Source organism: Gobio gobio (genome assembly GCF_949357685.1).
Source record: "Gobio gobio genome assembly, chromosome: 13".
Lineage (NCBI taxonomy): Eukaryota > Metazoa > Chordata > Actinopteri > Cypriniformes > Gobionidae > Gobio > Gobio gobio.
In genome coordinates this window covers 5347572-5366236 of record NC_137106.1, presented here as the reverse complement: position 1 = coordinate 5366236, position 18665 = coordinate 5347572, and the positions used below count along the sequence as shown (strand labels likewise).

The 18665-nt window shown below is 38.0% G+C and overlaps 1 protein-coding gene across 2 annotated transcripts in view; it reads left to right on the top strand.

Annotated features, from left to right (window-relative positions):
• Nucleotides 1-18665, top strand: part of ptpn21 (protein tyrosine phosphatase non-receptor type 21) — a 68032-nt gene that overhangs the window by 2961 nt on the left and 46406 nt on the right. For both annotated transcript variants that reach the window (XM_079833211.1, XM_079833210.1), the window contains exons 3-4: nucleotides 11549-11718; nucleotides 11800-11897. In XM_079833211.1, the coding sequence (XP_079689337.1) occupies nucleotides 11549-11718; nucleotides 11800-11897 (268 nt within the window). The remainder of the gene's footprint in view (nucleotides 1-11548; nucleotides 11719-11799; nucleotides 11898-18665) is intronic.

Genomic DNA, 18665 nt, shown 5'->3' with positions numbered 1-18665 from the left:
GTAGGGCTGCGCGATTTGGGGGAAATATCTAATTATGATTATTCTGTTTAAAATTGCGATTGGGGTATAAAATGCGATTATTATTATTATTTATTAATTTATATTATAATATAACATGTTGTGTTTATATATTAATGTGACTAATAATAATAATTATGCTAATTATTATAGCTAAATAAAAATAAGAAATATTACAATTACAATAACATTCATTATTAAAAAATTAAAATAGAGCATTTAAGAATAAATATAACAGTATAATAATAGTATTTTACAGAAAACTAAAAATGATGGGTTACCTGTTAATATGCAGACAGCCTATGACTAAAAATCATTGGAAAGGTCTAAGGATTTATTTTAAAAAAAACTATTATTATTATACAAATCTGTGCTGATATCAATTTCTTGAAGTCTGTCTTTAAAGGGGTGGTAAAACACATTCTTTTGAAGGCTTGATTGTGTTTGTGGGGTGCACTGTAACATGTGTTCATGCTTTGTTTTTAAAAAAAATTGCATTATTTTTCTAGCCTGACGTCGTCATACTCAATACTAGTCAGAATATGAGTCTGATTCTGCTCCGTTGGGCTGTGATTATGGGGCGTGTTTTAACCGAACCAGGAAAGACCTCAATTGGATAGACCTACAACCAATCAGAGCAACGGAGCGACGCATAACGTTAGTTGTCAAATGTCAACAGAACTCAACTGCACTGTGTTGCCAAGTCCGCGGGTTGAAGCGACCCCAATTATGGGATATACAGACCCAGGAATCCGATTTTTAGCTGCCAGCCCTGCCAAAATAACATATATTTTACCCCCCAAATGCCTTTTTTCCCGGAGAACCCCCCTGGAAAGTTATTGGGCTTGTTTCTGGCTAGTTTTGAGGAACGTTAGCAATTGGGCGGGTTTTGTTGTAAAAAAAGAATTTAAGGATACACAGAGTACTTACCAACACGATCATCATTTCTGAGAGAAATAGTAAAGGTGAATGCATATACCAACAAGTTCTCAGCCTTTGATGACGTGGATGATTACGTTACTGTTGATCATCTGTCCATCATCGTCTGAAGCCGTGACAATTTCATTGGTCCGAACAGTTTCTGTTCGGGCATAATTACTCCTCTATGGATCAAGTCCAGACCGAACTGCCTGAGTAAAAATGTTGTGGGCGGGGCTAAGTTCGGCTGGCATCCAGGCTATTATTTTTCATAAATTTTACCTTTATTCTACACTGCTCTGTCCTTCCTTGTAAAATGGTCTGATGGTTTCCGGGTTCTATGAAGCCAGTCCCTCAAAATCCAGCACAGTGTGTTGTGATTCGCTAACCGTTTGTGCTTTGGTAGTATTAGAAACAATGGCGTCAATAAAACCATACCAATATGAGCCCGAATCAGACCCCGACAATTTTAGTGAAGATGATCGAGCAGAACCTGTTCAGCCCTCAAGAGTAAAGACTGCGGATCTATAGTGATCGCTACTGAATGGCACTTTTGTATTTTTAGAACGATTATAGCCAAATATCTGTCGCAAGAACTATTAACCCAAAACGAACACTAAACACTGGCTTTACTATAGTAGCCAAATCACACACAGAACCGTGTTTAGCAAGCCTGTAGATAAACAATACATAAAAGCTCTAATCAAAGAATCATTTACACTAATGCCAAGTTCCCTGTTGAGATTTTAACGTTAGTGTTTGTAATGTTAGGTGTTCGTCGGATAACGTTAAGTATGAATGAGCATTTAACAGACTGGTTTGCAGAACAGCGCTGTCATCTGTTTACTTCCTTGCTACAACGTACAATTAACAATACTAACTATTACAGGAAAACACATAGACGAAAAATAAATCACACTTACAGGTTGTGGCCCGTAAACAGCTTCTGTTTGTAAATCCATCTTTCAGGACAAGCCGTTGTGCGAATCCTTCATTGAACTCGCGAAGATTGTGGAAGCTTTCCTCCGTGAAATGTGCAGCGGGAGCCGCGCGCCCGTCGTGCATGATTCACACTGGCAGTGTTTGTCTCGCACAGCTGAACCGCGGCTCGTGTATTGCAAATACAGATGAATATTGTCCATTATGTCACATTTTCCAGTCTTCTCCTCCGACCCCTGTCTGTCTCGTGATTTATGATGGTTAGCATATATCTGCGACCTGCTCCCCTCTGTCTCATACACACGTGCATATAACATGCTGTATGTTAAACGCTCTGCAACGCACCCCCATCCCTAGGAAGGCTGAACAAAGCAAGTACCCCAGACCTGCAATCCGGATGAAAATAACAGCGTTTCCTCGGCATTGCAGCAACACCACTCCAGCCTAACTATACCACAACAACGCAGCGATACAAAATTGCCTCAGCCCCCCTTATTTAAAGGGTAACTAAACCCTAAACCAACTTTTTTTAGTTAATGATCTGTAATACTGGGGCTTTATTAATGCTGTTCATTGATTCGAGTTAAATGTTTTGACATTTGAGTATAAAGTGTTTTAATTCTATAAAATATGGTGTAAAACCGCCAAAGTGCTGCCCTCTTAAGGTTGAACGGTGGCTACTGCAGCTGAATTTTCCTATTGGACGTTGTGGTACATCGTGACGTATGATGGTACCTCCAGCGGCTCACTAGCCACGCCCCTAGCACGAGCTCACCACGCCCTCAGAAATGTTTTCCCCAATCACACGATGAGAACGGCTTCACTCCAGTCTGAACTGTCATATTACATAAAGTAGAAACATTATGAATGAAACTGACTTGACACTTGCTTTAACATTGTAATGAAGAAAATAGGGTTAAATAATGCAGTTGTCAGTACACGTCAGGCTTTTTTTGCGATATTATTGCCGCCCGTCATGTGTACAGATAATTTTCATACATGAGACGCGCTTTCAAACCCTGACACGCAAGTGATTGCCGCGGACGCAGATAGATTAGGTCAGTTCTCTTGCGCGGCTGCTTCACTAGCATCGTCGGCATCGGGAGTTAACGCAGTTTGAGCCAGCGGCTCGCATTGATAAGGCTCTGGGTTTGTGTCTACAGACAATCCACCCTCCTCCACTTCAGGTGAAGGTAGGAGAATGACCGCTCTGCTGCAAAGCTACTGGCGTCACTCCAGTCATTCTCCATCTTTGCAACTCGCGAGTCAGACAGCTGTCAATCAATCCGTCACTGCGGGTCTCAGGTGCACGCCCTCCGCTCAGCTCCGCCCTCAGTTCGTCCCCTCTGTCTCCGCTGGGCTCTGCCCACTTTTCCAGCATTTTTCTAAATTTGCCAGTGGGTGGAGTTAAGCTCTGAGCTGGGGTTTAGTTACCCTTTAATATTCTCGGAGGAGGGGTTTATGTAAATATTGGGACTGGTGATGTCACCAACCCTGGAGGAATGTCTGTAGTCCCTCCCGGCCATTTGCTGTAGTCCTTAGAAATGTATTTCTTTAAAAGCAGATATCTCCCAATGTTTTAAACTTCGAACGTTGTAACTTTGCAGATGCTGTTTATGCTCAAGCAGGAACATTACACGCCAGCTAAAGTTAGAATAGTGAAATCGTGGTTTACCACCCCTTTAATGATTTTTTTTTTCATGGATTTGAATATATATATTTAAAAAATCTCAGACTATTTATTATAAAGTTTTAGATTTTTTTGTTTGTTAGAAATATAGATTTTTTTCTGTGAATTTGTGTTTTTGCAGATTTCCCATTCATTTCCTATGGTGTCATTTTTCACCAAAGAGCACAAGAGGGAGTATTTTTTTTTACGACCACTTAGCATGCTCGAATCATGCTCTCAATTTTGTTGTGTGTTTACATATCTAATGCTAGAGAAGTCACCAAGTTTCATATCATTCTGATTAGGGATGGGCGATATATCGCATGACATTGTTAGGCGCATCTCGTCAGTAAAGCCGGTTCCTTGATTAGTAGTAAATCGCCATCACCTGCTTTCAGATGGAGCGGCATTTACTACACAGAGCAGTAGTTCACTGACAAGCTGAGCCATAGCGCATTAATTATCGCAGGCGATAAAAGTGAATGTTTTATGTACTGTAACTGGTCGCTGTTTCTTTTTTATTCAGTTTAGTTACCGTTCAATCATTTTGTGGATTATAGTCCTGTGCTTTAATATGTATTTTTGAATGTAGAAATAATCCATGCATGTAGTTTAGGATTTAATAAAAGTCTGCAGTAAAAGACTGCAAGATTAGTTTTTGGAGTGTAATTAGCATAATTAATTGGAAAAATATTTTACCATATAAAGATGTCAAATAAGTCTCTTTTTGCTTATCATCAGTATTTCAGGTTAATGTATATGAATGCATAAGGTAATGTGTATGTTTTAGATGCGACAGATGGTCAGTTTTTCTCTTGTTGATCATCGTTTAGTAGGGGTGTGACAAGAAAGTGAAAGTAAACGGGAGCTCGCATTGAAGCGCGATTTCAATACCCTGAGGCATGTGAATATCTCCCAATATGATAGCCATCTCGTTGTAACCATCTCTTAGCTCTGTATCTTGCTTGAAGACAAATGTGGTCTCTATTTGCACTTTCAATATTGAGTACTTTGATTATGGTTATTGTTTGCACTTAATATCTATGATCAGTTTGTGGGAATGAGTTCAGTTAGGAGGTCAAAAAAAGCTTGTGCGCAGTTCTAAGGTCAAAAGAGACAGTCATACAGGAGAGAAGCCAGTCAGTTGAGTTTTTGGAAAAACTTTACAGTGCTTGTTGTCTTTTACTGCATATGATAATTCATACTCAGAAAGTAGAACTGAAATTACATTAATTATAACATACATATTCGCACATATACATAACACACATATTCGGGTCTTTAGCAACCCGGATCTATATCTAACATGGATAGATCTCTACCTGTCTTGATAATATATAAAACTCCTGATATTAGAGTAACAATTACAGAAGAATAAAATAAAACATATTTCGTTACCTTTTGGAGCTTGTAAGGGTTCAGTTTGAGCAGATGTTTTATACCATCATAACTGTCCTCGTCAGAGCTCATTTCCCAGGACATTCAGCATCTGGATCATATTCGCCATCTCACGCATATTCTCAAAACTCATTTTCAACGTCTTCAAAATAAATATTTTGATCACTGACAGCTTCTTGACCAGATCCACCATCAAGTGACAATGACACAGGGTTTCCGTGGGGTCTTAAAAAGTCTAAAAAAATCTTAAATTTCTAAATCAAATTTTAGGCCTTAAAAAGTCTTAAATTCGCTGAAGTATTTAGTTCTAGGTAAAATAAATTTAATAATTTTAAGCAGGTCTTAATTTTCCTACGTCCATGTAACGCTACCTCTATTGCCGAAACTACTAGTGTCGCGGAGCTGGAGTGTTACGGATACGTGGTGTTGCCATAGACAATAAACTAATTAATTTGGTAAATAAATATAAACAACATTTATTTATACATCACACAACTATTTACAACACAACAGAGGTTGGCTTTACTTGAGTTGTTGCTCTGGATTTTGTTGCTTTTAAGAAAAAAAAAAGGTTCGTCACCTTCTCCATTGCATTTTTACATTTTTACCATTAAAGTTACTACACGCAAATCCGTGTTTTTATTTTTTTGGGAGGGTTGGGGTATATTTCAGGGCTCAATGCTAAGGATTTTTTTCGGGGGTTCAAATTTTTACTTGCCCTGTCAGAATTTTCACTGACCCCACCACAAAAAAAAAAAAAAAACTACAAATAAAATAAAATAGGCCTAGTATTGTTTTTGAGCCATATAAGCTTAATAAATAAGGTTATGACTCTAAAAACTAATATCCTAACTAGGCATGTGCCGGTATCAAATTTTCATGTTGCGATTAATTGCTGAAGCTTTTATCACGGTATACGGTATTATCACGATATTGAAATAAGTTGCAAAAAAAGTGTTGTCATACAATAACAGGTTAAATCCCTTTCTTATAACAAAAGAACCAAACATTTAAATACAATAAAGCAATACACAAAAATATAAAGTAAAAAGTATTAAGTAAAAAGTATAAAGTAAACAAATATTTAAAACAGATTAAAGTGCAAAAGAATTATAAAGAACAATAGATGCTGAAATGTACATTTAACTAAGATTAATACATGCTTTAGAAGTATTTTTCATTGTCAGTTTGTTAATGAAGGAACTAATGTTAAATACTGGAGCCTTGTAAAGTGTGTGATTGAACAACAGTCAGAACATATTCAAACAATATCTAGGGCATGTCATTTAGTCCAGATTAAAATATAAAATGCAAGTTTGAAAATTAATAGCCTTAAGTCTTTAAGTATTATGTATTAGGTTATGTGATTACTGGGGAAACGGCTGCATTTCTGCTGTTCCGTCAGCGCCCTCTGCTGTCGAAGAATGAATGTGCACTTCAGCACATCTCCTCATTCCGCCATGTGCTCGGCTCATGCACGGTCTATTTACATCAGTGCGCGTTCCTCTTTGACGTGTTTTTCATTTTAAACGGTTGATGGGTAAAGTATTCTTAAAATTCATTCTAAAAATCTGAATAATTCGTAATAAATAATTATTCACGGTATTTTGAAGTGCCCACGATAACAATATTGTGCATGTTCATTATTGCGGTATATCGTATTACCGTTTACCGGCACATGTCTAATCCTAACTCATATATTTTTTTATATTGTTAAAGACCGTCAGTAATAAAATAAGAACAAATAATCAAATTATGAGCAAAAGCACAAATAAATACAGCAGAACAAACATATACAAATGAAATAAACAGTTATTTTCATGTAGGTCTAAACTAGATTGTCAGGTACAAAAATAGTAATCAAATGTAAAATATCACTGCATAGTCTGCATAAAATTATATGCCACTGCATATAAATACAGATTAACCCTTATTAAAAGTTATTCAGTCAAGAGCAGTGAGTGATTTTTTTTTTTGTCTTTTGTTATCTCAATATTTATATAGCCAATGACGATATTTTCCGGCTTTCCATGTGTGTTCACTGTTATACGGTAGGGGGCGCTGTAGCGCATCTCCTGCACGAGAACAGAATCATCTCCTGATCAAAACACTGCCGAAGAAGAAGGAACGTGCGCTATCATAAGCAGATGCATATGTAAAATAACGCGATCATCACCATTAAACAGCATATAAATCACAACTGCCTAATGTTATTGAATGAAATGTCAACCCAAGACGAGTTATAGGACTGTGAAGCTTTGGGCTGTTGAGGGACTCGATCTACAACATCTGTGTTTTGTTCATCTTTCGGACGTAACGTTAGTCTTTTACAAAAACGTGATTTTTTTCAGCTTTATGCTCAAAATATTGCTTTTTCATGAAACTTGCAACATTCAAGTGTTGATTAAAAAAATAATATATGAAGCTGGAATAAAACTGTGGGTCTATTCTTTCTTTTGAAATATTGCATGTTTAGATATTCTGTGGGCCATTAAAGCTTGTGAAAATGAGCATAAATGCTGGTGCCGTAATGACCGTAAATGTTTACGTTCATTTAAAAGACCTAATCGACTATGTTTACGATGACACACAACAAGACAGTCATTTCGATATAATTTTGTGTGAATATTCGCGCGCTGTGAGACGCGTGGCCGTGCGTGTGTGTGTGTGTGTTGTGTTGCTGCGCTTCGCGACGAGCAAACTGAGAGACACTTTCTCGTCTATGAGCGCTCGAATATTTAAATTGGCAAGGCTTAAAAATGCGCAAATGATCAGTTTCCGTGAAGATGCAGCTCTGGGAGTGTCTTTCACGCTGCCACTGAACCATCGGGCAATTCTTATTGCCGACCGTAATGACAAATATTTTTTGTCATTCATTCAGGGGGGGCGGGGGGCATTTTAACAATGGTAGGGGAAACACTGAGTCTCTTCGGATTGTACCACAGACACATAAAACGGATTTTATACTTCAGCTAACAGCGAAGGCGAATCTTTCTCACCTGCTGTCTCGCATAAGTGACAAGGACCAGGCGAAGCGATTGCGCAAGGTGGATGAATGACCAAATAAAAAGTATGATATGCCTGATAGCACTAAAAAAAGAGTAAATAAAAGCGATTTAATCCTCAAACTCAATTTGGTACTGACACATGGACCAACGTCAGACTGGCTGCAGATGCTGTGCATGCGTTTGCCTCCTGTCAGCGCTCGCGCGTACAGAAATATGTCCTATTTCTAGGCTTATTGCCCTTGAACGATCAAATACACACATAATTATGACTGTCTATGTCCATATTGGCAGTTATGCCTTGAGTAAACAAGTTTGGGACGTGTGTCAGTATTGGATCTGCACATTACTGTAGGTCTTAAAGTGAAAGTAACATAATATCTCCCACTCCTTTCTGTGTCGTTAATGTTAAACAAACAACAACGTGGGACAGTACTTAAACTATTTAAAGTTTTTATTTTATTATTGACTGTTTACTTGATTACTTAATTACTTGAGATCTTCTTAAGCAGTTGCTTATTGCTGTGGTTTAGGCCTACTTGTAAGATTTTTGGTCATATTTCCCACCCTATAAGCGATCGTGTTATTAAAGGTCCCATGGCATGGCATTTTTCTATTATTTTATAGTGTTTCCTGAGGTGTACTTATATTGTTAGTATGATTTTTACATCATAAAATGTCATAATTTAGAAATAAAAGGCATTTTTTCTATACTGCTGTTTGCCCTGTGGCTGACTGCCCTGCTTCAAGAGGCGTGTCTGCTGTGAGACTTCAGGAAAAACGCCCACTGTTGTGATTGGCTGACATCTTTGCATTTTAAATGAGCGGAGGGGGCGTGGTTTAACGAGGCACGAGCAGGCACGAGTCTGCCAGAGACAGATGGACCTGTGTTCACTTCACATCAGTTCTCTCAGCATGTCTCAGTTCAGGGTGAACTGTTGTAGTTACTAGAATATACTTCAGGTTATTAGTTTATTTCTAGTCAGAGGGGCTGTCACTCATGTCAGAAAGTTAGTAAATTATGGATCAGCGCTGACTCGAGACGCGAACCGTTTAGAACGATTCAGTCCGATTTGGTGAACTGGTTCGGTTCACTAAAAAGAACCGATTCAAAAGAATGATTCGTTCGCGAACAGGACATCACGGAGACGGAGCGATTGCTAACAAAGTTATTTATAGTAACTACTGAGTTATGAGAGCGTTGTCTGTCAGCGCGAGTTTATTGTGTTTGTATCTGAGAGTTCTGAATAAACACGAGTCCCAGTCACACCGAGTCCTCTTCATCATTATTCTACCAACTTTGTAACACATGCAATGTACCATTACAGCGAGATGAACGAGTTAGTAAGTTTGATTAAAGCATTATTTCTAGATATGTTCCAATCATATGAATAGCGTCAGTGATGCGCATTGAGTAACTTACACAGCGCAAACAAAGACACAACAGCAGTAATCGAATGTAATCCAGTTTATTGTGGGGAAAGCTGGCTAGCCTAGCCCAGATACCCTCACGCTTACCCTCCTTCTGCTTAATCTCACGCCGCGTTTGGTGCCTCCGCTGTGGGCCAGATGCAGTACTGGGGGTCGGGGATGTTGAAGGCCGAGCTTCGGCGTGTGTGAGGTTTATCTCTAAAGATGTTACTGCTGATGTTAAACAGAAAAGACTGTATGCACATTTTAGAACAGATAGACGCGACGAGGACGTACAAAACACTGACTCACAAGATAGAAAACACGAAAACACCGTTCTGTCGGGAGAGAGAGAAGCCGCAGCGTGTGCACGAATAATAAATAATTAGCTACACATTAGAAATCAATGATCACAGATCAGAAGGAACTGAAGAAAGACTTCTGTTTTCATTTGTACATCCAAACACTGAGAAACTGCCAGTTCACTCGTTCACAAGTAACGTTAATGATCTCGAGTGTTTGCATGGGCGTGGCAGATTCTCTGGGCGGGGGAAAGGGAGGAAACCGTTCCTGCTTGGACGTCAAACCAGGAGGCTTCAGGATTGGCTCGTCTGGCCTGTCATTTTCTCAAAGGCAGAGAGAGACAGCCAGAACTCGGGTTTACACCGATCAACATTTCTATCCACTTGGGGACAATATTCAGGCTAGGGGAACTCATATTAATGTTGAAATACCTCATAAAATGAAAATTTCATGCCATGGGACCTTTAAAGCTAGATGGCGCACCACTGGCCTAGCCTTTTTTTTTTTTGTAAGATACCAAACAATATTTATGCATTTTGTTTGTTTTATTGTCGTGTGTAACTATTGTGCATCTAACCTAATATGGTAAATGTGTCATCCCAATTATGGAAAAAAAACAAAAACATGTACATTTCTGGAAATTACCACCACAAAATTTTTACCACCAAAGTCATTTTTCTCAAACAAATCACCCAAAAAATATATTTATATATATATTGTGAAATTCTGGTGGGATCGAGCTGTGGGGAAGTACAAGTTTACTGATACTTTGTTTAATTTGAATAAATTAATTTGCTTTGTGAGTAATTTTGTGATTCTGCATTTCCTTTGTAAAAAATGTTTTATTGCGTGATATAGGTCTTAAATATCATTCATAATGGTCTTAAAAAGGTCTTAAAAAGTCTTATATTTGACTTGGTGAAACCTGCAGAAACCCTGTGACAGTAATATTTGGATGTGTTCAGTACTTGCTCTGCACTAAATCACTGAGCCGTTTCAAGTTTTGCAGATTATACTTATTATTGTTTCGTTTTCTGTCTGAGGTAAGTATGAGTGAAACGTCACTTCATCATTGTGTATCAGACATTGCCACCTTGTGGAATAAAGCACTTATTTCATCATTATAGATTAATTTATTTTTGTGCAGAAAAAAATATACGTACAATCTTCACACCTCGGGTCGTTAGCGACCCTATACAATTTTGACTAGAGGAAAAACAGGCATTCAATTATAATTTTATTTATTTTTTTCGTGTTATATTGTTTAAAATGGATTGATTGAGGAATACTAAGAAGGTTGATGTCTAACTGTAAAAAATGAATGAGGAGGAGGGTAGTGAATGACGTCCCGGGTCGCTAAAGACATGCATTTAAGAGTTAAAACATTTCAAATGCACCTGCAAACTATTTTTCTAGGATTTCATAAAAATACTATGTAAAAAATCTCGTCTCGTCTTGTTCTCGTGAACCCAATCTCATGTCTCATCTCGTCTCGTGAGATAAGTGTCTCGTCACACCCCTACCGTTTAGCTATTTTTGCAGAACAGTGACCGTCCCGCTGTGAGACATGAACTTAAACGTATAAATATTCAATGCATGTAGTATTTCAATTAGTTTGAGCTCATAAAAACTGCATGTGCAATTAAAGGGAATTGTATAAGTGAAGTTTAGGATGTCACACCACAGGGCAATGTGGTCAAATATCCATTCCCAAACCAGTTTCTTCAATTTTTTTTTTTTTTTAGAGTCGTCTTAGTCAAAGCTTTGAGAGTATGTCCAGTCTTCACCTCCAGAAAAACAGTTTTGAAGTTGAGCGCAATGAATGTCCGCCGGCCTGTTGTTTCTCATGAGTAAAAGAGCAATCTGTGAAATTCTGTTCATTCCCCAGATAACGTATTTCAGCCTCTGGTACTGCAACAAACAAAACCAGCAGAGATGGATTGATTTGGAGAAGCCGCTGAAGAAACAGCTTGACAAGTACGGGCTGGAGCCGACCGTTTACTTTGGGGTGGTGTTCTACGTGTCGACGGTCACCCAGTTACAACAAGAGATAACCAGGTTAAGGACAAGAATACGTCTGAAAGTGATCACATCAGTGCTGTTACAACGCTTTTACTCACTTCCTGTTTTTCCCCGCAGATATCAGTATTATCTCCAGCTGAAGAAAGACGTTCTGGAGGGGAAGATCCCATGCTCCATTGAGCAAGCCATCCATTTGGCCAGCTTGGCTGTGCAAGGTATTTCTGTCTGATATTACGTTTGGCATTTCGGGTATTTGAATTGACGCAGGTCTAATGCGTCGCTGCCCCCATTTTCAGATTATTTAGATATCGTTAATCTTTGTGTGTTGGGCATTTGTAATATTAAAATTCTCTTCGGGCGGTTCCATTCAATTGGGCTTTAACCCTTAAAGACCTAGAACATTTTTGCCTCTACTTTTATTTGATTTTCTCACCCATTCTTGCAGTTAGCATCAAGTGTCATTAAAGCTACACTGTGTGATATTTTCCCCCATCTAGTGGTGAACTTGTATATGACCATCCAGTGAACTTTAGTTTCTGTTCCTCTCAATTCCGATTTCGTTTCAACTCCTACGGTGGCCGATTTAGTCCAAGATTAACATGGCTTCCAGTTCGACCTCGTCCACATTCGACACGGTGCCTGTGGGATATTCTGTGCCCAGTGGGGATGGTTGGAACTCAACTGGCCTAATTATTCGGCTAGAAAGAACTGCAGCTAATCCAGAGTGAACTTTGATGATAGTAATGTTTATTCAGTCATCCAATTGCAAGGCATAAACAGGTTTGCGTGGATATGTACATAAATGTGGTTTCAGTGAGAGAACAAATAAGGATGGTAAATATACATACACAGTTAAGAACTGTATAACTATACTTATACATTTGTATAATGTAACCGTAAACCAGAGCTTATTGTACCATATATAGGCGCTAAAGGCAGCTGCATTAAAAGGAGCGGAGCTGCCGCTGCTAACAAGCGGTGTCGGATTACAAAAGTGTGTGCGGCGCTTTAACATTAGCACTGCAGTCAGTGCGCTCTTTATAACAATTGTTAATATGCCGATCAGACCTGATACATATTTCCATCAACATACATTACAAGCAAATATTTTCTATAAACGAATAAACATTGTTGATAACAAAATAACTGAATGATTATTCAAATAGGTGAGCATTACACTATTGTATGTTGACACAAAAATACTTCTGAGGTGAAATCAACTGAATTACGCGATGACACACTCTGAAACACATCTACAATGAAAATAACTATTATTACTTACGGAGTTATTAACGCACAGAAATACCACACAAGGAAAAACAGACTTTTGAGGAATAAACAAGCCAGGAAAACTCCTTATAACTCTGTTACTGACGCTGCTGAGATGAAAACTCTCTGCACATGCACCAGACAAGTCTGAACAAGTTGACGCGCACATGCGCGAGGCAGAGAATTTTGTACAGTGCCATCGAGTATTAAAACCGGTTAAAACGCGAAAAGCGAAGCTTGAATTTACGGGTATGTCCCTCTTTGGCTAATGTACTTTCAAGATGGAGGGGCAACATGGCGACCACCGTTAGATCCCATTACCTTATGTATTTTCAATGGCATATTATAAACTTACGAGAATACTTTATTACTTGAAAGAAGTAAATATACATTAATGAGCACATATATTTTTGAAAGAACTAAGTGTTTTTAGCTAAGAATAGACTAAAAAAGTTACACAGTGTAGCTTTAAACAGGAGAACATGAAGTTTCCATCTAGCTCATTTGAAGTCCCAATTTTACATTTATTTAGTCTGAGAATGGGTTAAATTAATAGAATTTTAAGAAAAACGGCAGCAAAAGTTTTGTGAAGACTACAGAACTTCATGAAGTTTGGATTTTTTTCCTTTAGGAAGTTAGACGTGGTTGTTTTAGACTTCCAGATGAAATTGTGTCTACATGTAACAATCCCTCAGCAAGTTATAGCCATTTATTATAATATTATTCTAGGCGTTTTTGAGTGAAAACAGGTGTATTTTATTTATTGACAATGTAGATGTGTCTAAAAAAGTCCAGGGAGTGAAGTAAATAGAAATAGAAAGATTGTTATATAATAACAGAACACTGAAACGGTGTAAAACACAAACTACGTACAAATAGAGACATTTTTGTGTGCTGTGCTCTGTGAGCGCTTATTTTCATTCACACAAATACACACCCACTTTCAAGTAGTGTCAGAGAAACGTGATTGGTGGTTCAAAAGACCAGATGCTATGTTTATTGGTTGAGTTGATGAGGGAGGGGGGTGGGACTAATGATCAACAATCGTTTCTGTTCGGCTCAGGGGAACAACCCACATACGTTTCCTTGACGAATCAATGCTGCAGATTTTGATGACGCATCCACGCTCACTACAGAGCCTCTCAATAATCAATCGCGAGAACTGTGATACTTCTGATAAGCTGAGATTCTCCTCTTTACAGTGCATTTTACAGCATACAGATTGGATTCGCGGTTTAAAAGTTATTAAACATTTTAGAACGATAGTTCTTTTTAGCCGCCGGCGGCTGTCTCTGTCTTTAAGGGTTAAAGGAGTAGTTCACTGAAAAATTAAACTCCTGTCATCCTTTACTCACACTCGTGTCAAAGATGACTGAGGTGGAGTTTGGAATACATTTACATTTACATTTAGTCATTTAGCAGACGCTTTTATCCAAAGCGACTTACAAATGGGGGCAATAGAAGCAGCTAGAGCAGTCGAAGGGCAACAATATCAGCAATATGTAAGTGCTGTAACAAGTCTCAGTTAGTCTAGCACAGAAGTATACACATTTTTTTTTTTTTTTTTTTTTTTAATTAATAATTTGAATAATTTGATTATTTCATGTTTTTGAAAGAAGACTCTTCTCCCCCACCAAGGCTGCATTTATTTGATCAGAAATACAGTCAACTATATTAATTTAAATCAGTTGTTTTCTATGTAAAGTGTAATTTATTCCTGTGATCAAAGCTGAATTTATCATCATCACTCCAGTCTTCAGTGTCACATGATCCTTCACAAATCATTTTAAATTGATGATTTTCTGCTCAATAATTGAATAATGGTTATTATCAGTGCTTGGCATTAACACCCGCCAAACGTGTGTGTATTTCAGCAGTGGTGTGTATCGCAGTCACTCCTACTAGCCACTTTAGCGGGTTGAATTTTATATGTAATATAGGATATACATTTTTCAATTGTAGTTTTTTTTTTTTAAAGGCATCTGAAATAAACTGTGTAATTAGTGTTGTCAAAAATATGGATTAAAAAAAAAACCTCATTACTCATTTCTCTCAGAATAGACACAATACTTTCTCTCATCTCTCCGACAGCGAGTGACATACAAACCCGCCTCCCTTCACTCACTCGCATGAATATTGTTGAATTTCGCTGTGGGTTTGCGCTTATTGTGCATCATTTTACTCATTCCCACTAAGGCTGGGCGATATATCGAATATTAGCGATAATATCGCAATAATTTTGACGACGATGTAAAATTTGAAAATATTGTGAATATCAAATATTTTAAGTTCAAGCATACCTTCCCAAAGAACGTTACCAGATAACGCAGATGGTGCAGAGGTCTGCTTCCACCATTCACTAAACATTGAAAGCAGAAGAGTTAAATATATATACACGCAGCACATGACAAAGAAAGAAACGGAAACATGCGCGGGATTGCACGCACACACAGTGAGGAAAATAAGTAACCTGACCAGAAACCTAACTGATGTAGATAAGATCTGTGTGGAGGAGTGGGCCAAAATCCCTCCTGCAGTGCAAACCTGCTGAAAAACTACAGGAAACGTTTGACCTCTGTAATTGCAAACAAAGGCTACTGTACCAAATATTAACATTGATTTTCTCAGGTGTTCAAATACTTATTTGAAGCTGTATCATACAAATAAATAGTAAAAAAATCATACATTGTGATTTCTGTTTTATTTTTATTTTTTATTATGTCTCTCACAGTGGACATGCACCTACGATGACAATTTCAGACCCCTCCATGATTTCTAAGTGGGAGAACTTGCAAAATAGCAGGGTGTTCAAATACTTATTTTCCTCACTATATATATATATATATATATAGATAGATAGGTAGGTAGGTAGGTAGGTAGGTAGGTAGGTAGGTAGGTAGGTAGGTAGGTAGGTAGGTAGGTAGGTAGGTTAGGTAGGTAGGTAGGTAGGTAGGTAGGTAGGTAGGTAGGTAGGTTAGGTAGGTAGGTAGGTAGGTTAGGTAGGTAGGTAGGTAGGTAGGTAGGTAGGTAGGTAGGTAGGTAGGTAGGTAGGTAGGTATAGGTAGGTAGGTAGGTAGGTATAGGTAGGTAGGTAGGTAGGTAGGTAGGTAGGTAGGTAGGTAGGTAGGTAGGTAGGTAGGTAGGGCTGGGCGATATCTAAAAAAAATATATATATATATATATTGTTTTTTTAAGATATCGCCCAGCCATAATTCCCACTGATTTTTGCTCTCACACACATAAAACCGCCTCTCAGCACTAAACTGAGTTCTTTTTCACTGTTTATTGCTCTTAAACAGTCAAACGCACACAAAATAATGTCAAAATGTCGGTCTTGGCGAGTGTTCTCGTAAACACAGTCAGTTCTGTTTGAAGAACCGTGCGTCAGCTCTTAAAGTGACAGTAGCCTAATAAACCTGCTGACAAATTGAGATATTAATAAAAATATCTATATGGTATCGGTCAAAACTGTGGCCAGTAAAAATGCTGAGTGAACTTTGAAAAACCACTGATGAGTCAAGCCCTGATTATTATAATTATTATTATTATCAATGTTGAAAATCGTTTTAACTTTATCTTAATATTTTTGTGGAAACCATGATAATTTTTTTCTGGATTTTTGACGAATTAATAGAAGTTCAATGTAGAATCTTTATAACTATAAATGTCTTTACTCTCACTTTTGATCAATTTAACATGTCCTTGCTGAATTAAAATGATTAATTGTACCCTTTTATTTTATTCTGACTCGGCACAAACGTTTAAATGATAGTGCATCACAATTTCCACAGAAATATGAAGCAGAGCAATTGTTTTCAACATTGATAATCATAAATGTTTCTTGAGTACATTAGAATGATTTCTGAGGGATCATGTGACCCTGAAGACTTGAGTAATGATGATGAATTCAGCTTTGATCACAGGAATAAATTACATAAATATATTCACATAAAAAAACAGCCGTTTTAAATTGTAATAATTTTTCACATTATTTTTGATCAAATAAATACAGCCATGGTGAGCAAAAGAGACTTCTCTCATAATTATTCAGTCATATTTAGGTATTCGGTCCAGTAAAAATCTAGTCTTGCTCTTTTATATAATATGAAAGATGTTATGAGACTTGATCTTAACTTGATGTTGCAAGAGAACATTTGCTTTAACATTCTTAAGATAACACTTGGCCAGTGTCTGGTTCATGGGTCCAGATACTCCATCATGAAGGTTCGGTTTTATATTACTACAGGCTGTAAGTCTAGAAAACCAGAGCACCATTTATCAAGCGGTGCTCAAGCCGCCCGGCTTTATCATTGACCCAACACAAGAATCTCGTACGCTGATATATCGCTGCTGTTAACATAGGAACAGACATCACTCACTGTCACAACCGGATAAAAAAAACTATTTACACTGTCAAAAGGCCTTTGTCTTCACTTGGTTTGTGTCATTTGGATGAGGCCAGGGGCCATTTATAAACGTTGCGTACGCACAAAAGAAGGCGTACGCCGCTCTCTACGCAATAATTGGTATTTATAAAAAGCAAACTTGACGGGAAAATGTGCGGTCCTTCACGCAAGCTCTGACCCAGGCGTACGCACAAAAACGGATGAAATGAGAAATGGCGACACCGTCGGCAGATGGAAGAAACACGTGAAAGTGTGTGAAACTGTAGACCGTTGTGTAAAAGAAATGGCAATAGGCTATGTCTCTCATAAATAACTTGAAGACTTCACAAAACAAGTATTACAATTAACAGCCTACACGAAGACCCGTTTGATCGATCTGCAGTGTAAAACAAACAAAATCAAACGAAAATTACAACAGAAATGCAAAAAAAAAAAAAATTTTATATGTTCTGCAAAAATATTGACATGTTATGCAATTCATCCTCATATATAATATGGTAAACAGAACGAAATAATGTACAAAACTGATATTCTCGTCAATGTGTCCGTCTGGCGGAGCAGATATAGATGCAATTAGATAGACAGATAGATAGATAATTAGGGAGATAGATAAATAGATAAATAGATAGATAGATGTATTAATGGTCCACTGGGGAAAGTTGTTTTCATAGTAAAAAATTCTTCATCAGCTACGGAATCATGGTATTCATGCAAATGCCTTTAGTTTGTTTTATTTTCGATAAAATAACTGACGTATGTCTCAACCACTCAGAAAGCTGCAAGAAATTACATTTGCACTGAACTATTTCCCATTTACACGTAGATAATAGGGATAGGGATTAATAGGGATTCCCCAATAATTGCCGCCAGTCTCTCATCAAGAGGGCTCCGCTCCGGTGTCCCGTCTCCCCCACCCGTGGCAGACACACTCTGGCGATGCAGCGCTAGACGCTTTATTGCCTCGACTTTGATGTCCGACCATTTCTTTTTTTTTCGGCCACGGTCCGAGGTTGTGAGGCGACAGCATTTACGGCGTCTGCAACCTTTTGCACTTCAAGTGCCTTTTTGGCATTAGTAATGGCCACACTGTGCCCTCCAAAAAATATTTTTCTCCTCTTTTCCACCTCGCCAACGATAATTTCTACTTCACATTGAGTGAAGTTACGTTTTTTTGATTTCCTCTCTGTATTTGCCATGATTTCGCAATCGATGAATATTAATTTGTGGGCGTTTCACGGACTATTTATGGGCAACTATGGGCGTGACATGAAGCCGCAAAAGCTGCGCTACATTTAGAATTGATTGTGA